At 34.3% G+C, this 18,955-nt stretch overlaps 1 protein-coding gene across 6 annotated transcripts in view; it reads left to right on the top strand.

Annotated features, from left to right (window-relative positions):
• SWT1 (SWT1 RNA endoribonuclease homolog) overlaps positions 1 to 18,955 on the top strand; it is a 91,030-nt gene that overhangs the window by 38,537 nt on the left and 33,538 nt on the right. For 5 of the 6 annotated variants that reach the window (XM_082832384.1, XM_082832383.1, XM_082832380.1 and 2 more), the window contains 3 exons: positions 1,099 to 1,247; positions 4,907 to 5,094; positions 7,773 to 7,904. In XM_082832384.1, coding sequence (XP_082688510.1) covers positions 1,099 to 1,247; positions 4,907 to 5,094; positions 7,773 to 7,904 — 469 coding nt within the window. The remainder of the gene's footprint in view (positions 1 to 1,098; positions 1,248 to 4,906; positions 5,095 to 7,772; positions 7,905 to 18,955) is intronic. The other variant, XR_014325964.1, reaches the window with a different exon arrangement.

The raw sequence follows: 18,955 nt of genomic DNA, 5'->3' as shown, positions 1-18,955 counted from the left end.
AAATTCTACTAGCGTCTCTTGCCCACAGCTCACTGTTACCCAAATTGCTTACTTTTCGCTGAGGTTATATTGTGTCCAGAGAGAACACATTTTCAATAAATCTAGTATTACCTTTCATGTAATGAAGTTTGAAGGTAAATCACTACATGATAAGTGAGTTGATTATGAAAGCTTCTGCATATAATTTAAGTGCTTACCGCCAAAATGTGACTCTCTGATACCTCAACAGTAATATGTATACAAACAACCTCAGTTTTGAAAATCTGTAGTTTAACTTGTTTGGTGGTTATCTCTTTTCTGAAGAGTTTAATGTTCTTTCATTTTCTTTTACTTTTTTTAAATTGAAGTATAGTTGATTTACAACGTTGTGTTAGTTTCTGGTGTATAGCGGAGTGATTCAGTTATATATATATATATATGCATATTCTTTTTCATATTCTTTTCCATTATGGTTTATTAAAGGGTATTGAATATAGTTCCCTGTGCTATACAGTAGGACCTTGTTGTTTGTCTATTTTATATATAGTATGTTGCACATTTTACTTTTACTTTGAAGTTGACCTTGTTGAGGGACATTCTGGAATCTGAATATAGTCTCGGTATCCAGGACCCACAAGGATAGCAAAATTCTCAATGCTCAAGGCCCTTATATAAAATGGTATAGTATTTGTGTATAACCGACACACATTCTCCTGTATACTTTAAATCATCTCTAGATTATTTGTAATACCTAATACAATGTAAATACTATGTAAATAGGTGCCAGTGCACAGCAAATTCAGGTTTCACTTTTTGGAACTTGATGGAACTTTGTTGCCAAATATTTTTGATCCATGGTTGATTGAATCTATAGATGTGGAACTGGTGGATATGGAGGGAAGGCTGTACAGAATACCAGAATGAACCGCAAGAACTTTGTCTAAAACTAAGTCTAATTGTTGCTTTTTACACAAGAGAGATAAATTAGGAGTAGCCTATAGGTGTAAATGCATACGCTTCTTAAATTTCATAATTATTATTGCATTGGTTTTCCAAAAACATTTTTGTGTTGTATACTCATTCTTACATATTTTTTCCTTCTTAATTTTCTGTTACCAGCTAACAATGCAGTGGATTTTACAACAGTGAAATTGCTGCTTCAGGATTCTAAAAGTTTGCTACATGCTTTCAGTACAAGGTCAAATTATGATGGTATTCTTCCACAGGCCTTTGCTCAAGTAAACAAACTACTCCAAACATTTATAGAGGTAAGATACCTTTGGAATGCCACTTAGAGTAGCTAATCACATGCGTTCTAAAAATGTATTGGGCAGACAACAGTAGGTAAAAGATTTTAACTTATTCTAACATACTAAAAGTAAATATTAAGTGAATTGAATGGCGAATAAGCAATCCTTATTACAAGTTATAAAACACATCCTCTTGTGGAGGCAGTGTCACAGCAGTTGTTGGGATTTTATATTATTTCATTTATGAATAGAAGAAAGCTATGCATTGTTGCTGACTACTCATTTTTCAGTGCTCCTGACCAGTGGATCACAACATGCATCAAGATACTTTGGAAATTTTTTAAATATTCAGATGCCAAGGCCCTCTCAAATTTTACTGAATAAAACTTCTGGCAGTGGTACCCAGTAATGTTTTTGTTCTTGTTTCATGTTTTATTTTGAAATAGTTTCAAACTTACAAAAAAATTACAAGAGTAATATAAAGAATTCTCATATATATCCTTTACCCCGATTTCCCAATGTTAATATTTTATCACATTTGCTTTATTGTTTTCCCTGTCTATCTACCTGTCTACTTATCTAACCAAAATATTTTTTCTGAACTGTTTAAGAGTATGTTGCAGATATCATTCTCCTTTACCCCTAAATATTTCCATATATTTATATCCTAAAGAATAAGGGTATGTTATGTAACTAGTATAATTAATCAGAAAATTAATATTGACATAATTATCTAACCTGCAGACCCTATTCAAACTTGCCAATCGACCTACCAATTTTTTAACAAGTCTCTTCATGTGAGTCTTACACAGTCCACCTAGCACTGATGGCCTTTTTGCCCCTTTAAAATAACTATGGGAGTTTTGTCCCTGGTAATACTGTATTTCTACAGTCTTGTAATTTCAAATCTAGAAAATTCTGGATAGCTTATATGCCTGAAATAGCTCAAAAAACTCAGCATCACAATTACTAGGTAAGCTATTAATGGTACTTTCATCTAGTATGTATATATCATATCCTTTTTTTCTTTGAGTTATTGGCCAGGTTTTTCTCAATGATTTTTTCTGGTAACATAGGTTCCACTACTTATGAAGTAATGAAAGGATTAGATGATATTAAACTTAGTCATAGTTGGTGAGGAAAGAACTTACTTGCTTAAGAGAGTATCTTACAGAGTGAAAAAGCATCTTTTTGATAAACTCATAGGAAATATACGATAATTCTTGAGGAAATAATTGATTTAAGGGGTGAACGATCTTTTGGTTTAAGATGACCAAAACATCGGTAGTTATATTTTTCTATGGCAAGTGTGACTTTTAGACCCTTTAGTAGGGAAGAATGGACCTGGAAATGTAGGAGTTGCAGCTTGAGTACTGTACTTGAACTGTGTAGGGGAAAATACATTATCCTTTTCCGTCACAGAACTGAGCCCTGAACCCCATCTTTACTGAAACAGACATGGTGAACAAGATGAAAAGTTCACGATACTCACAGGCTTAGCAGTTTTTGAATTAAAATTATTGAGAATAAAAAAAATTAGGATTGACTGAGATAAAAATGTTAATGAATATCAAGATTCTTTCATCAGTTGGAAACCTAGCAACGGGAGTTACTATGAAAATGTGATGTTAAAATTTAGTGTTGTTTATCACATAATGGTATGCCTAAGATATATTGCCTCCTTTTAAAGATATTGAATTATTACTTAGTAAGTTATTTCTTCTTGAATCCTGATTTTCCAGTTGTCACATTGGTAAGCTTCAAGAAGGCAAGTGGCAAAGAATCTAGTATCCTCATTAGTGCATTTCCCTCAACGCTTGGCATTAGTCTGATTGCTTGAAACAACCTGTGTTGTTTCCACAGTTAGAGCTCTCAAGTGTTGCTTTATTTTCATGTTTGAAACAATTCATTGTCCCAAGTCAGCCAGGAACATTGTGATTTAGCTTGGGCTTTTAAAATACACTTTCAATAGGGTTTTGTTTTGTAGAATACATCAGTTTGATATATGACCTGAATACTTAGTCATGTGTCACTAACATGAGCAACAACAACAAGTAGATTACCTCCAGGAATAGAGTATCTAAATATAGTAACTATAAAAAAAAATTCCCCCTATCTGAATTTACCAAGTGTAGAAAATCTGGAAAAGAGAAATATTCATTATTTGTTTGCTTCTGAGAAACAAAAATGGAAAGTTAAGTAGCATCATTTTCCAGATTTTTGTATAGATGGGGTGGAGAAAAGGATATATATTATTTTCTTTTATAAGCCTTTTAACCACCATAAAAAAAAAAGACTTGCTCTTCCAGGAGATAGAATAATTAAAATAAGTCTTGTTAATAAACTTTAGGCTTGTGTGCCTCAGACTTCCCATGCTGACTAGTTGTGTTTTTACCTTCTGGTTATTTAACCTCTCTGAGCCTTAATCCTTTCTTTTGTAAAAAGAGTATAATAATCTCTGCTTCAGACCTTTCATGACAAATAAATTAATATTTGTAGAGCACTTAGTGCCTAGCACATAGTCAGTGCTATATAAGTGTTTGAAAAAGCAATCCATTTGCATAGTTGTATACACTACTGTTTGACAGCTGAGGAAAAGCACTATGTGGTGAGTAAACACATTTATTTCAGAACAAAATACATCTTTCCATTCATGTGTATTTATTAAGTTCATAATTAATGTAAACAGGCAATTTTCTTCCTGTCTCGAAAGAAATAAAAGGGAAATATTCTCTTTATAGTTGGAGAGAGATTATAACCCCATTCACAGACTACTGAAGGTCAAATTCTGTTCATGCCTCTTAGCATCTGTGTGACCTTGCATGAGTTACTTATCCTTTCTGTGCCTCAGTTATAAAATATAGATAATCACAGATGTAATTGTGATGGTTAACTTTCTATCTATATATAAAGTTCTAAGAAAATTATAAGTAAAGTTCTTAGAAAATTCTTGTACATGAGAAATGCTAAATAAATACTAACTGTTGCAGTTTTGGAAATTTCCTTTCTTTTTAATTTGATAAACATGAAACTAATAAACCATGAATAATCCATGAAGCTAAACTTTGAAATCATACTTTTATCAACAAAGGAAACCTAGAGATTTTATTTAAGTTCACAAAGAAGTTATAGTAGTGCCAAGTCAAAAAACCCAAGTTAAAATCATAGTTAAAACTTTTTTTTCCATTCTATCAGATATATTTTTCACCTAAGTTAATATTTTCCCCCAAGGTGATTTTTTTAAAAAATCACTTGAACCAGTAGTATCACTCTTTTACCCTGCTTAAAAATATGCTCAGATCTATTCTTAAATACTTCTAATTGGTCATGCTATTTACTGTACCATCTCCTTCCGTCAACTACCAAACTTCTTAAAAGAGCAGTCTATAACAGTTGTTTCCATTTCTTTGCTCACTTATTTCTTCATCCCTTACAAGTAGAATTCTACTTCTATACTCTGTAATAAATAGATTGGAAATATTGTTTGATATAAATGGAAAAGGAAATTTTTTTTTAGCTCTGACGCTATTCTGGGAATATTCTATACATAATCAAGGACAAAGAATAATCAGCACTTCCCAGAAAGCTAGAACATTTGTAAGCAACAATTAGCATTCTTTTTCTCTCACTTACTAGTGAAGGATTAGCTGCATATTATGTAATTCTTATTTCCCCAGGTCAAGGCAAAACTTAAGCAAAATCCTTCAAAAAATACAGCGGGTAAAAGGCAAGAAGATAATTCTTTGATGAAATCTAATAACCAAGAAATCACCATTTCCTCAGGTTCTCATCTTCCCCAACCCAACAGGCATCAAGAGATCTGGTCTATCCTAGAGAATGTTTGGATTACAATATATCAAAACAGGTACTAAATTTCCAAGAATTTTTGAGTTTTAGGGTTTTCCATCATTACTCTTATTCATTAAATAGTTAGTGTTTGGGTTGTGAGTTTAACAATATAGTTTGTACTAGATTATCTTAAGGGGGCCTTTTGTCAAATTTGTACCCTTAGAAACAGTGATGCTTAACTAGGGGTGCACATCACAATTATCTGGAGAGTTTAAAAAATGTATATGCCTAGGTTCTAAGAAGTGCTGATTCAGTAGGACTTAAGTGAAGCTGAACTAGTGCTTCTCTCCAGGTGATTCAGATGTGAAACCTTGATGAGAATCATTGCCTATATATGTCAAAACCAATGAATAGTCACCAAGATTAGCTAAACGAATTAGCAGGATACAAAGCCTTAATCAGATTTAAAACAATGTAAAGAAAACATCAGTCTGGATAAGGGAAAATTTATGTCAAATTTTTTTAAAAGAAAGATAAATACTTTTGCTTAAAACGGAGAAATACTTTTATTTCATACACATGAAGTATTATGGTCTTGGTAAAATGAAAAGATAGAGACCATTTGTGAGTAGTCTTTTAATAGGCTGCTGCTAGAGTAACTTAACAAATTATTGAAAACAACTGGTTTTAAAGTAGGCCGACGCTCCCTTCCATACTTTTCCCCAAGCCTATAGTCTTTATATAATTAATATGTTAATCTTACTACGTGCTTTGTGGTATGATTTTGTCTCGAGGGCCCAGTTTGTTGTTTTGGATTAAGATCATTTATCTGTTCTAGTTGTCTACAAGAGCAGCAAAGTAATATTAGCACTCCATTTAAACATCTATTCTCAATCAGTCATAGATTTGGGACCCATTTTTAGTCCTTGACAACAATTAAAAATCTTTTTCAAACAAATATATAGTCTGTTATCCTAAAGAAATAACGATATCTGACATGTGAGGTAAAGAAAACATTTAAAATTTTGTATTTTCATATAAAGCAAAGGTTTTGTTTGTTTTGTCCAGTCTTAATGTATTTTTAATGTTGTGGCTTATCAGATATTTTTGTTAGCAGAAAGTTGTATATGCCAGAAATGATCACTTTAAAAATAAAGTATTTTAAAACAATATCTAAGATATTTTAATGTTCCTTTCATTTAGAAAACATTTGAGTACTTTATGTACCTTAGAACTGACCTATAATATACATACAATTTGTGTTGGATGTTACAGAGTTCTTGGTAATTTCTGGATAATAGACTTACATTATAGTACTTCAGTAAGTGGAAAATGCTTATATTATTTTATCAGTATATAGTTTTTAAAGCCTACTTTATTGTTTCCCATGCCTGGTTGTGTACCAGAGTCACTGTAGAACTTCTCAACATATTCATGTTTGAGCCTTTCACATAGAGATGCTCATGTGAAGATCTGGTAGGCCCTATGCATAATTTTTATAAAATAAAAAAAATAATTTTTATAAAACTATTATTAGAGCACCTATGCACAACCTTAAAGAGGTTGGGGTTAGCAGATGTAAGCTTTTATATATAGAATGGATAAACAACAGAGTCCTGTGATATAGCACAGAGATCTGTATTCAATATCCTATGATAAACCATAATGGAAAAGAGTATAAAAAAAGAATGTACATATATGTATAACTGAATCACTGCTGTACAGCAGAAATTAACACAACATTGTAAATCAACTATACTTCAATAAAAAATATTGAAAAATAAAATAAAATAACAGAAATCTATTCACTCAGTTCTGGAGGCTAGAAAGTCTGAAATCCAGGTGTCTGCAGAGTTGGTTCTTTTAGGAGGTTCTGAGGGAGAATCTATTCCATGACTGTCTCCTAGCTTCTAGTAGCTGCCAGCAGTATTTGTAGATATATCATCCCACTCTCTGCCTTTGTCTTCACATAGGGTAGTGCCTACCCTAATCCAGAATGACCTCATTTTAACTTAACTAATTACAAAGATCCTATTTTAAATAAGGCCACATTCTGAGGTTGTGAGTGAACATGAATTTTGGGGGGACACTGTTCAGCCCATACAGTATATGTTTCGATTTTTTATATGGTGGTTATTATTTGAGTACATTTTGTATACCTTAATTTTTCTGTTTCATAGATGGCATAAGCGTCATTTTAATAGTTGTTTGGTCTTTCATCAGGTGGCTAATTTACTATTTATTAACACTTTTTTTATTGTTGAACATTTAGGTGATTACTAATTGTTACCCAGTTATGAATAATTATTAATATGTGATAGATTTCTAAAATTGGAATTACCAGAGTAAAGTGTATGAACACTTATAACAGTTTCAGCAGACTCTAAATCTGATGTCTGATTTTTTTTCTTCATCCTTATGTACAGGAGTACTGTCAGTACTTACGTACTGACTTGAATATAAATTGATATTATTACTTCCCTTCCATCTCTTATGGTCTCTTAGAGTGAAACATTATTCACATAGCTTTTACAGTATTACTTTAAATTAGACCTGTATAGTTGCTGATCCGTATCTTTTGCATGAATGGTAGCCTGGACATTCACAAGTTAGTCTTTTATTTCTAATTTAAATAGATTAGCATTATGAGAGAGGAGTTTTAAATATTACCTAATTTTATACACTAAAAATAGAAATACTTGAATTACACTAAATATGCATGTGTACCTACGAGCATTTTTTTCTCTATTTTAGCATGGATGTGTTTCAAAGATTGGGCTCAAATTCAGCTCTGATGTCTTCAAAAATAGCATCATTTGAAGAAGCATTTGTATATCTTCAAAAGTTAATGGAAGCTGTTAAGGTTATTCTTGAAGGAATTCAGAGGTAAATACTAACTAATTTTAAAGTTTATTACTTTCATCTTTCTTTTAGGTTTATCAGCTTTTTCAGAGTTGCTGGGAGTCTTCCAGCAAGTTTTATAAACTAATGGCTTTTAGATTTAACTTCTTTCCCTCCCTTGCAAAGAATCCCTGTTTCTAATTTGGACCACACGAATGTTTCCACTTTTTTCCTTTCTAGGGAAAAATAGACCAGATTATAAGCTTCATAAGGAACTTTTATTTTCTTTATTGCATAACTATAGCTACAAGAACAGTGCCTTACACATAATGGGCACTCAGTAATTGTTGAATGAAAAATATGTGTTAAGGTAATTATCACTGCCCTTTAAAAACAAATATATGTTAATGTTTGTAAACATGATTGATTTCATCCAATCCAGTCTCACAGTACCACAAACTGAAAAAGTTTGAGAAGCAACCTAGTTTTATGATGCTTTGAGACTTAATACATACGTGATTATTTTAAATATTTGTGACGTATATAGAAAACATAGTTCCAGAAAGGTATAGAATGGACCATACCACCTGTGTAGTGTGAAGTCAGATGTTTTCTTTTGTGGGACTGAAGAAGAATACTAAACTTAATCTTGCAATTTTTTTCTTTATATACCAAAGTTGCTTGACCTGAATTGGCATGCAGCTTGCTGACAGAAGAATACTGTTCTTTATAAATTAAAAAAACAAAATCAAAACTGATTTGATTTTAGCATGTCCAAGTTTTAAAAACTTGGATTTTTGAAACAATAGCAGCTTTTGGTTTTGTTTTCATTTCTCTTTACGGGTTTTTGGAAACTTCATCTCGTTGTTAATGCACAAAGCATTTGTACCTCTTTTTGGATCACTTGGCTAATATGATTCTTAGAATAAAAAATTACCAAAGCTTTTTGCCACTCTTAAGTTACTAATGAATTGAAGATGTAACAGATCCCAAGACAAGTTAAGTATCATCTCTAAGTGCATGTAGTCTTTTTTTATTTAAGGCAATATTAAACAAGAGTAGCTCTATGAAGAAGAAATAATTCAGTTCTGATGTTAGCTATGTAAAAGCTGTTGCGCATGCTATATTGCATAAAAGCCATGCTTGACACATTACCTTTTCTACAGAAAGTAGGGATATTAGTCTGAATTCAATTACTCAACAGATGTTTATTGAGCACTGCCTGTGCTTGGCATCATGCTAGCTCTGGGGAATCAAAGATAAATGAGATGCAAACTCTGACTCCAATGAGCTTGTAGAAATAGTGCAGTCACATTGAAACAGATAATTGCAATAAAGAGTTATTGATATTTTAATAGGATTACAGGCAGTGGAGCCAGGGAGAGTCTGGGAAAAGATGAGACTGGATCGAGGTTGGAGGGGAATGACTTATAGGCTGCATAAAGCAGTTTCCACTTTATCCTGTAGGCTAGTATTTCACACATCCAGAGCTGTCAATTATGTGCCTTGACAGAAGTGTTTCTGGTCCAAAAACTTCAGATATATTGCATATTATATTACCCACTCAGAAAATCACTTTACATCCATTAATAGCTTTTATAGACTTTGCTGTAGAGAAAGCTTCTTAATTTTAGAAGCTTTAAACATGTTGTTCCCTCGACCCCACCCCAGAGATTCTGATGGAATTGGTCTGAGGGTGTGCCTAGCTGTCAGGAGTTTAAAAATTTCTCCAGGTGATTCTAATGTGTAGGCAGTGTTGAGAACCACTAGCCATTATGTTTAACCAGGTGTTCTCAGAGTGTGGGCACAGAACTAGCATCATCATCACCACCTGGAACTTGTTAAAAATGCAGATTCTCAAATTCTACCAGACCTCCTGAATCAGAAACTCAGGGTAGGTCCTTGCAGTCTGTGTCCTCCAGGTGATTCTGTGCAGGCTAAAGGCTGAGCACCATGGGCCTAAGTGGTGCTTAGCCCTGGTGGCCAATTCTAATCATCTGGGAGCTTAAAAAAAAAAAAGAGAGAACAATGGCTGGGTGCTGCCTTAAACCTATTGAATCTGATTCTCTGGGGGTGGGACCTGGGTGTATGCATTTTTATAAACTCCCCTGGTGAGTCTCATGTGGAGTCATGGTTGAGAAAGTATAGCATGTACTGCTTTCATAAACTGTATCTAAGGAAGTAAATACTTGAATTTTAAGGCTGATTCAGTTTTGTTAATCTTTCCTGTAAGTGTACATACCTCCAGGAATAAGAAAATGTTAGCTGTTAGTTGTTAGTTGTTAGTTGTTAGTTGTTAGTTGTGACCTGGAGTAAATTGTCTTGAGCCTCAGTCTTCATCTATAAAAGAGGCATAATAATGCTTTCCCAGAGCTTTTCATAAAGTTATTGTGCTTTGAAAGTCGGGTGTGTTGCTATAACTAACCAAACCAGCGATTCTCTGCTTATTTGTTGGGGAAGATAAGAGTTCTAGATCTTATCCCAGATTTACTGAAATCACAGTATCTGTAGGTATTTTGTAGAGGAGGGAAGTTGTATTTTTAACAGGCTTTCCAAGAGATTTACATGCAGTTGGTGGGGGACCACAGTTAAAGAAATTAATCCAACCTCCTGTAATAAATATAGTAGAACCTCTTGAGTTACCAGCAGAGGGCATTATGATTAAAAAGTTTGCCCGTTTAAGCATTCATTAATCAATGGAAACTACTAAAATTGCAAGTTTTTTTTAAACCTTCAGACAGTGGACATTTGAAAAAAATATAGTAAAAGTTAATATATATTGTTTTGTCAAGTGAATATGTGGTCTTAAAATCCTTTAAAAAACAGTCATGTTGGGGCTTCCCTGGTGGCGCAGTGGTTGAGAGTCTGCCTGCCAATGCAGGGGACACGGGTTCATGCCTCGGTCCGGGAGGATCCCACATGCCGCGGAGTGGCTGGGCCCGTGAGCCATGGCCGCTGAGCCTGTGCGTCCGGAGCCTGTGCTCCACAACGGGAGAGGCCACAACAGTGAGAGGCCCGCGTACCGCAAAAAAAAAACCAGTCATGTTAAAGTAAGTTCAGTTAAAAAATTGGAGGTTGGCTAACTATGAGTGGATTTTTAAACATTGAAAAATACACTCAAATTTGTAGTGACTACAAATTCATTAGTATTTTGGACGCTTACTAAAATGAAATAGTTTCATTTAGTTTTGAGATGCATGCTCAGTGAATATATGTCAACTCTATTTCTTTTTATTATAGCAGATGATTTATAGTGTTACATTAGGAATCAATAATAGATAACCTGTTAACTGGGTCCTTCAGTTAAAGAAGTGAATGAAAATGTGTTTGTTGAACTAAGAGTTTGGGCTTCTAGTTCAGATCTTTCCCATTGTAGCTGACTTCAGGCATGTCATCTACCCTCTCTAACTGTAGCTTTACAGTTTCTTTCCTTAGTAAGTGAGAATACTCATCTCTTCTTCACATGATGTGTATGAAGATGCTTTTTAAACTGTAACATATTTACAAGCGTTAGTCTTTATTTTCTCTTTAAAGCTGATATGTTAAATTTGAAATGTTTAAAAGTGTGTTATTTCAATTTTAATAGGGGTCTAAACATGATTGCCATAAGTTAAGACTGAAAATATTGATGTAACAGTTCGTTCACACAGTTATACAATTAGGAACAGAATACCTAATTTGGTAAAAGTTGAAAATGGGATGGGAATATTGCTGATTTCTATACTTTCTGCACACTTTCTTCTTGGGTAGGAGAGTGAACTTATTTGCTATTGGTTTAGAGATTGCTTCTCTCTTATCTTTCCTTTTATACATATACAGGATTAATTTGAACACTTCTGTTAATGGTTTTCTTATCTAAACACTAGTGAACTAGTCAGTACTCTTTCCATGTAAACAAAAGTGCTTTAAGATTTATTTTTTAGGGCAGTACAATCTAGTCTCATATTATACTTCAGTGAACTTATGTCTAGATTGATCAAGTTACTCTCAAGATCACAAAAACCTTTTGTTTAGTATATAAAGATTATAAAGCTTCATTTGGAGTGAAAAATTAATCGGAGAGTCCTATGGCAAATTCTAAAACTAAGAAAACTTCTATTTGTACATTAATCAAAAAACATTAAATGTCTTGTGCTTAGATTGACATATCTACAAAGTTAACTAAACAGGTCATGTAATCCAAATCTGAGGCATACTATAAATGTGTGCAGCTTCAACCTGAAAGATAATACTCACAACAACCATGAATGTATGTTTTTGTGTCTGTGAAGTAGATGATGAGCTGCCTGGTTTAGAAGCAGAGGAGAGGAAAGGGGAAGAGTGAGGGTAGGAAATTGCAGTCTGCCTACGTTTTATAATCATGTTTGTGTGTTTCACCTTTATAAAATAAGATTGAAATTATTAAAAAGAAAAAAAACGCAAATTGTAGCATTTGAATCCAAAACTATAACTAGACCATGCTTAAGTGTGTATATTCATTTTATCACTTGGTTTAATATGTAAAACTTTTGTATTTCTGTGTCAATTTCATGAACTCTAGATTTCCAGCTCAAGTAGCCTTGGATGAAGTGGTTAAAATAATGTTTTCTCAGTTTCATATTTTGAATCTTATGGGGGAGTTATCGATAACTTGGCACATTTTTGGGGGGAGGGAGCTTTTTTTATATGAGGGGATATCTCAAGTTTAATTAATTAATTTTTATCTCTTAAGCTTAGATGATTTTTTTCTCTAGCTGTCATATTTGGTTTGATTATTTTTAAATATAGACTGAGTGCTAAATGGTGCCTTGGACACAGTCATATTCTGAGTGGACATTCATTTGTGATCATAGTACATGATTTTGGAAAATGAGACTTCTGCTTGAATTTAGGAAAGGAAGATGATTAATTTTTGTCATCTTCAAATGCTTTTAGTAATCTTCAAAACCTTTGTAACCTCTGTTACATTTCTGTGGCTTTGGTTTGAAATACCTTACAGAGCTGGTTTTCTAAAACAAAACAATTATAATCACGAAACTGGGGATTTTTACATGTGTGTGTGTTATTTACATATATAAATTCTTATTAAGTCTCACAAGAAAGAATTTCCCTATTACTCTCTTACCCCATTTTAACATAAGAATGAAACATATATTGGTATAACCATACATAATTCCTGGGAAAAGGAATCCTACAATCACAGCAGTTTTTTATATCTACTAATGAATTAGTAGCTTCAAAGAGTGTGGAGTTCGCATTTGAGCGAATATTAACTTAATATTGTATGTTTTGATAGCTGACCTCTTGAGATTTTAGAAAGGTTATTTAGGGAAGGTCATCCTTTGGTTGACACAAAGATAACACTCTTTAGGCTGTTTTATAGATGAAGTTAATTGTTGAAACAAAAGTTTTTATGAAAGATGTAGAAAATAAAGACGTTAAAATTAGTGGCTTTTTAGCATCTTGACTCATTGCAATGTGCAAGATGTTCCGCCGTTGATAAAAAATTTCCTTGTCTAGGTTAGAGAGGTTTATCCATGTTTAGGTCTGACCTACTTTCTTTGAGGCTTGGCCTTTCTACCCTTAGATAATTAGACTTCACCTTCCCTCCCCCATTAGGGTTTCCACAGATATCACTGCATCTCTTTATCAGATTTTTCATATACCCCATGTCCTGTATATCAGTCACTATGTTGAGTAAGAAAAAATAATACAACCTTTTATTTTAAAATGAAAAGGTTTAGTTGCTTCACCCTCCATGCCATCATTTTAGACCTTTTTCATAATTTATTTCATAATCAGGTCCCTAAGACTTTGACCACTTTCAGGGCAGGAACTTTGCTTACTTTTCTTCATTTTACTTTTCTATACCTAGATTTATACCTGTATGACGCATAGCAGATGGTTAAAAAAAAAAAAAAAAGCAGGGGAGGTGTGTTGAATGGTTGAATGAGTCTTTTATAGTCTATCTGGTGGAGGACAACTTCTTGTAGGGCTGAATGCTGCTAATAGTACTACATTATGACATTAGATCAATAGGTAATATAGAGGTTCCAAAAAAGATACAGAAGAGAGAAGCGCAAGCTATGAAAGGGTGAAGAATTAGAAAATCAGGAGGGGGCTTCCCTGGTGGCGCAGTGGTTGGGAGTCCGCCTGCTGATGCAGGGGACACGGGTTCATGCCCCGGTCCGGGAAGATCCCACATGCCACTGAGTGGCTGGGCCCACGAGCCATGGCCGCTGAGCCTGCGCGTCCGGAGCCTGTGCTCCACAATGGTAGAGGAAGAAGAAAGACTGGAACAAAGAGATTGAGGAGATAAAAAAGGTATTTGTGTCTAGAACAGATGATGGAGCCTCCAGTAATTTGCCCAAATGGCTCTTGTGGTCCCATGTTATCCTTAATTGCTTAATTCTGATCTCTCTATATCAACTATCTAAATTAGGGTTAGTAGAAGGAAAGATGAGATGTAATGGAAGTGATTGAGACTTAAGGATATAAGCAGGTGTTTCTTATATAAGACATATAATGTATATAAAATATAGACAATAAAAGCTTTTTATGGTATCTATATTGCAGTTTGATAAACACAGCTTTAACGTAACATTTATATCAAATGTATGTAATATATAATAAAATTTATATTAAATTAGCTGACAAAATATTAGGCATCCACATATTAATCTGACTGAATTATCCAACACAGCTGATATTTTTTTAACATTCCTCTTTAATGCTACTGAAGGTAATAGATCACACATGACTTACGTTTTAGAATAACTAGATTTCATTTTATACATTTGAAGCTCTTATCTATGCTTCCTAGCATTTGTAATTCAAGAATAGGAAATAAGGACCTTTATTTTTATCCTAAATGTCAGCGTTGTGAGGACCTTTATTTTTATCCTAAATATCTGCGTTCTGATGCCAGTTATTCCTGCTACCCCTAAAGCATTTCTAAGTGTTGGTGTTCTTTTGTTTTAGTCAGTAAAATCCAGTTTTGGTGATGGAGTTAAATATTTCCCATCATAAACTTCTTGATCACACCAGAATCAAATAATCAAATATAAATGAAGATTACTTCTTGAAGATAACAAATATTTTACTTTGTTTATAGAGTTGTTTTTATTTAAAATCAATACTTGAAAATTTTTCCTTTTTAGCTGATTATTTCTGCCTAATGATTTATTGATCTGATAATTTAACTAAAATTCCCTGCTATCCCTGCTATTAAGCCACCCTAAGAAATTCTAAAACTACCAAACACTACATTTTTCAGAGAAGCAGATGGGATGAATGACTGACTAAATCAGTGGGGTTAGACATCAGTAAAATAAATGAAATGGGGTGGGGGGGATCAAAGGTGCTCAACAAGGGCTCTATCATAATAATTTTAACTTAAATAATAAGTATATACTAAATACATGGATAAAGCCAGATGATCAGTTCTAATTCCTTCTTACAGAGTAGTTGTACAAAAGGTTTAACATTAGAGTGTACCCTAGACTCTAGGATTAGTCTCATGTATTTTGAGAAATATCTTCTTGTGCCTCTAAAGAACTTTTAACACTGTAGTAGACCAACCATCTGCCCATAGTGAGAACTGATGCATTCAATGTTCTCAAGGCTGTTTCTAGTAATATAAAAGGTTGAGTCCAACTCAGGACAATGTTTTCTCCCTAGAAGATAACTCAGTAAACATTTATTATACATCGGAAACCCCTGGAATTATGTTACATTTTGATGGTCCAATCCTTGTCAATAAGGCGTAATAAACCTTCAAGAATCAACATATACTTAACCATTAGTAATAATGTAACTGGAACTATAAGTTGTAGATTTTCCAATTAATGTTTCTTTTTTGCTAACATTAAGATTATGTTTTGACAGCACATAGCTATATATTTTCCCCAACTTGATTGTTGAGCTAAGACAAATAAGTAAAATCATCAAAAGTATATTTTTATATTAAAGATAGTAATTTATGCAGATTTTATTTAAACTCTTGAGAATGTAGATGAAAAAGTGTGAGTACTTTTGTACAGCATTGGAGTGTAAGGTAGTATAAAGAATGTATCAGTCTTCTTTAAAAGGATTTGTATCCACTTACTAGGGTGACTCTATCCTAGAAAAAGTGAAATACTCAGACCTTTTGGGGGGTTACTAGATACTGACTCTGAGTTAATACTAATCTCCGGGGACCTAAAATTTCACTGTAGTTGGAGAAATGATCAGGGAAACAGATCTACCTTGATTAATAAGCAGTGACTACTGGTTTGTTTGGAAACTTGGAAAAAACAGAATTTGAGGATTGGTGACAGGAAAGTCTAGAGGAGAGATGTGTGGATGGGCATCTTGTAATGGGCACATGTGTCCCATGTGAATACTCATCAAAGACTACCCACTGCAGTGGAGACTCTCAGTAGTCAAATGGACAAGATCAGCTGTCCTGTGGATGTCAGTCACCCTCTTCCCCTAGCCACCCCAGTGTTTGGTCAGTGATCTCATATGCAAAGGGACAATAAATAGCAGCCTGGATAACATGAGCTCAAACGTGGGACTTCCCCTTAGAAGGCTGCTCCGGATGCTACCACTGCTGAGAGCCCAAACTGCCAACAGCTGAGGCAAATGCTAAGCAGTCTATAACGCACCATTCCCTAGGGTACCATCAAGCCACTAGTGGCAGTGATTCAGACCCCTTTCATCATGCAGGGGGCAGTGATTTGTCCTCACTGGAATAGACACCTCTTTTAAATATGGAATTAACTTCTCTTACTGCAGTGCTTCTATCAGCAACTCCATCTGTCGATTTAAGGGATTTGTTGGTTACTGTCTTGATAACCCATACAGCTAAAAAACTAATTTTATAGCAAAAGAAGTACAAGTATGTATGGTTACATGGAATTCGCTGGCTTTATCATATACTAATCTAAGGAGCTGGCTTGGTAAAACACTGTAAAAGACTTATTTTCCATACCAGCTGTAACCTATGAAGTTAGGGTGCTGTCCTAGATAATGCTGTATATGATGCTGTTTCTCCCTTAGTCAGAATGTAGATCCAAGAATCAAGGGAAGTGGTAGTGGTTTCTCCACAATTAAACCAAATAACTTCTGTTAACAAGTACTGTTTCAGTCATTGCTGAGTCAGGAAAACAGAAAGCCACTCTAGGTATTTCAAACAAAATTTAATATACAAACTTAATTTCAGTGCTATTGGAAGGACTGGAAGAGCAAAGGGGAGAAAGTGGTAATATCTGGAGGGGCAAAAAAGAGGAGGGTTTTTAATGAATTTTGAAATTTTCTGTATCTTGGTGCCCTCTGTACCATAGGAGCACAATATTACATGATTACTGTACTTATTTTTAAAAAGTCAACAGTTTCTCTAGATTGCTTGGAAATAGTTGTAAACAATTACAAGAAGTGGATGTGATCCTATAAAATATTTTGAGTATAGAAGTAGAAACGTTCTTCAGTCTAGTGTTCCATTCAGTTAAGGTGTAATTGTTATGCTTCTTTTACATATATAGGCTTAGGACCTAATGTACAAGCAACCATCTGTTCTCAAACAAAACAAAGAAAATCCAACTTATTTTCAGAACCTTTAATCAGGAATTAATTTTCTTTCATAAATGTGTAAATTTTCAAAGGTACAGAAATTTTATTATAACCTGAGCCAATGCATTTTTCATACCTATGTGTTTTCAACTTTCCATTGAAAAGTTGCTTAAAATAGAACTCCATGTTCAGAAATTTAACTGCCAGTTCTTCAACTTAGATACCTCTGTGACAGAATGACTGATGTAGGAAGGGGCCATTGTTTATACACCTACTCCTTATGGATTTCTACACTCCATCTCAGGTCTATGTCTTACCTGGGCTCAGGGGTGATTGGCTCCTGCTGCCACGATCATATCTGTCTACCACCAACAGAGGTACTAATTTCTCTTCTCATGCTGAGATATGGAAAATATTCTCTCTTAGTTCAACTAAGATACTATAGGACTTTATAGAAGGAACCTTCACTAAAAGGCTAATGAATATATGACTAAGCAAAAGGAAAAAAAATAGACAAAAGGAGTTCAACAATTCCTCGTGCTGAACCAATCAAAAGATTAGCTGCAAAAGAAATTTCATACTTTGCAGTTTATGTAGTTGATGGTTTTTTCCCTTACCTCAGTCCTCATGTTCTGGGTCACCTATTGCTAAATCCCAGAACTTACTAACTTAAAACAATAGCGGTCAATTATTTATTTTCTCTAATGGTTCCAGGGCTTGACTGGACACATGTGGGTAGTTCTCACTTGAGAACTACTCTTGTGTGGTTGTGGTCAGGTGGTGTCATCTCAAAGGCTGACTGGTGCTGGCTGTCTGCTAGAACACAAACATGTAGCATCTCCATGTAGCCTGGGCTTCCTCATAGACTGAAGGCTGGTTTCCAAGATCGTCCCAAAATAACAGGTGGAAGCTCTATTGCCTGTAATGACATTGCCTTTCTGACTGAAAGTGTTATTTTGCTTTCATTCTTGATTGATACTTAACTGTGTGTAGATTGTAGGTCGACAGTTATTTTCCCTAGGCACTTTAAAAAAAATATTTATTTATTTATTTGGCTATGCCAGGTCTTAGTTGTGGCACACGGGATCATTTTAGTTGCGGCATACAGGGTCTAGTTCCCTGACCAGGGATCGAACCCGGGCCCCCTGCATTGGGAGTGTGGAGTCTTAGCCATTGGACCACCAGGGAAGTCCCTCCCTAGACACTTTGAAGATGTAATTTCATTATCTTATATCTTCCTGGAAATGAGTAGTCAGCTGTCAGCATACTGCTTTTTTCTTAGCTGGTAATCTGTCTCTCCTCCCACCCCCATCCCACCCTGGAATGCTTTCAAGATTTTCTTCTGTAACGTTTATGTTTGGTAATTTTATCACAAGATGTCTAGTATAGGTTTTGTTTTATTTATCTTTCTTGAGATGTGGTGTGTTTTCTTCAAATCTGAAGACTCACATCTTTAACTCTGGAAATTCTCAATTATTATCTCTTCAATTATTCTCCCCCTCATTCTCCGTAATTCTCTTGTTTTGGAATTCCTATTGCTGACTCTCCTCATTCTGTCAGCCGTA

This window comes from Leucopleurus acutus, assembly GCF_964270905.1.
Source record: "Leucopleurus acutus genome assembly, chromosome: 2".
In the NCBI taxonomy this organism is placed as follows: domain Eukaryota; kingdom Metazoa; phylum Chordata; class Mammalia; order Artiodactyla; family Delphinidae; genus Leucopleurus; species Leucopleurus acutus.
Note: the sequence above shows the minus strand (reverse complement) of the source record. Positions and strands in the feature narration are given on the sequence as shown.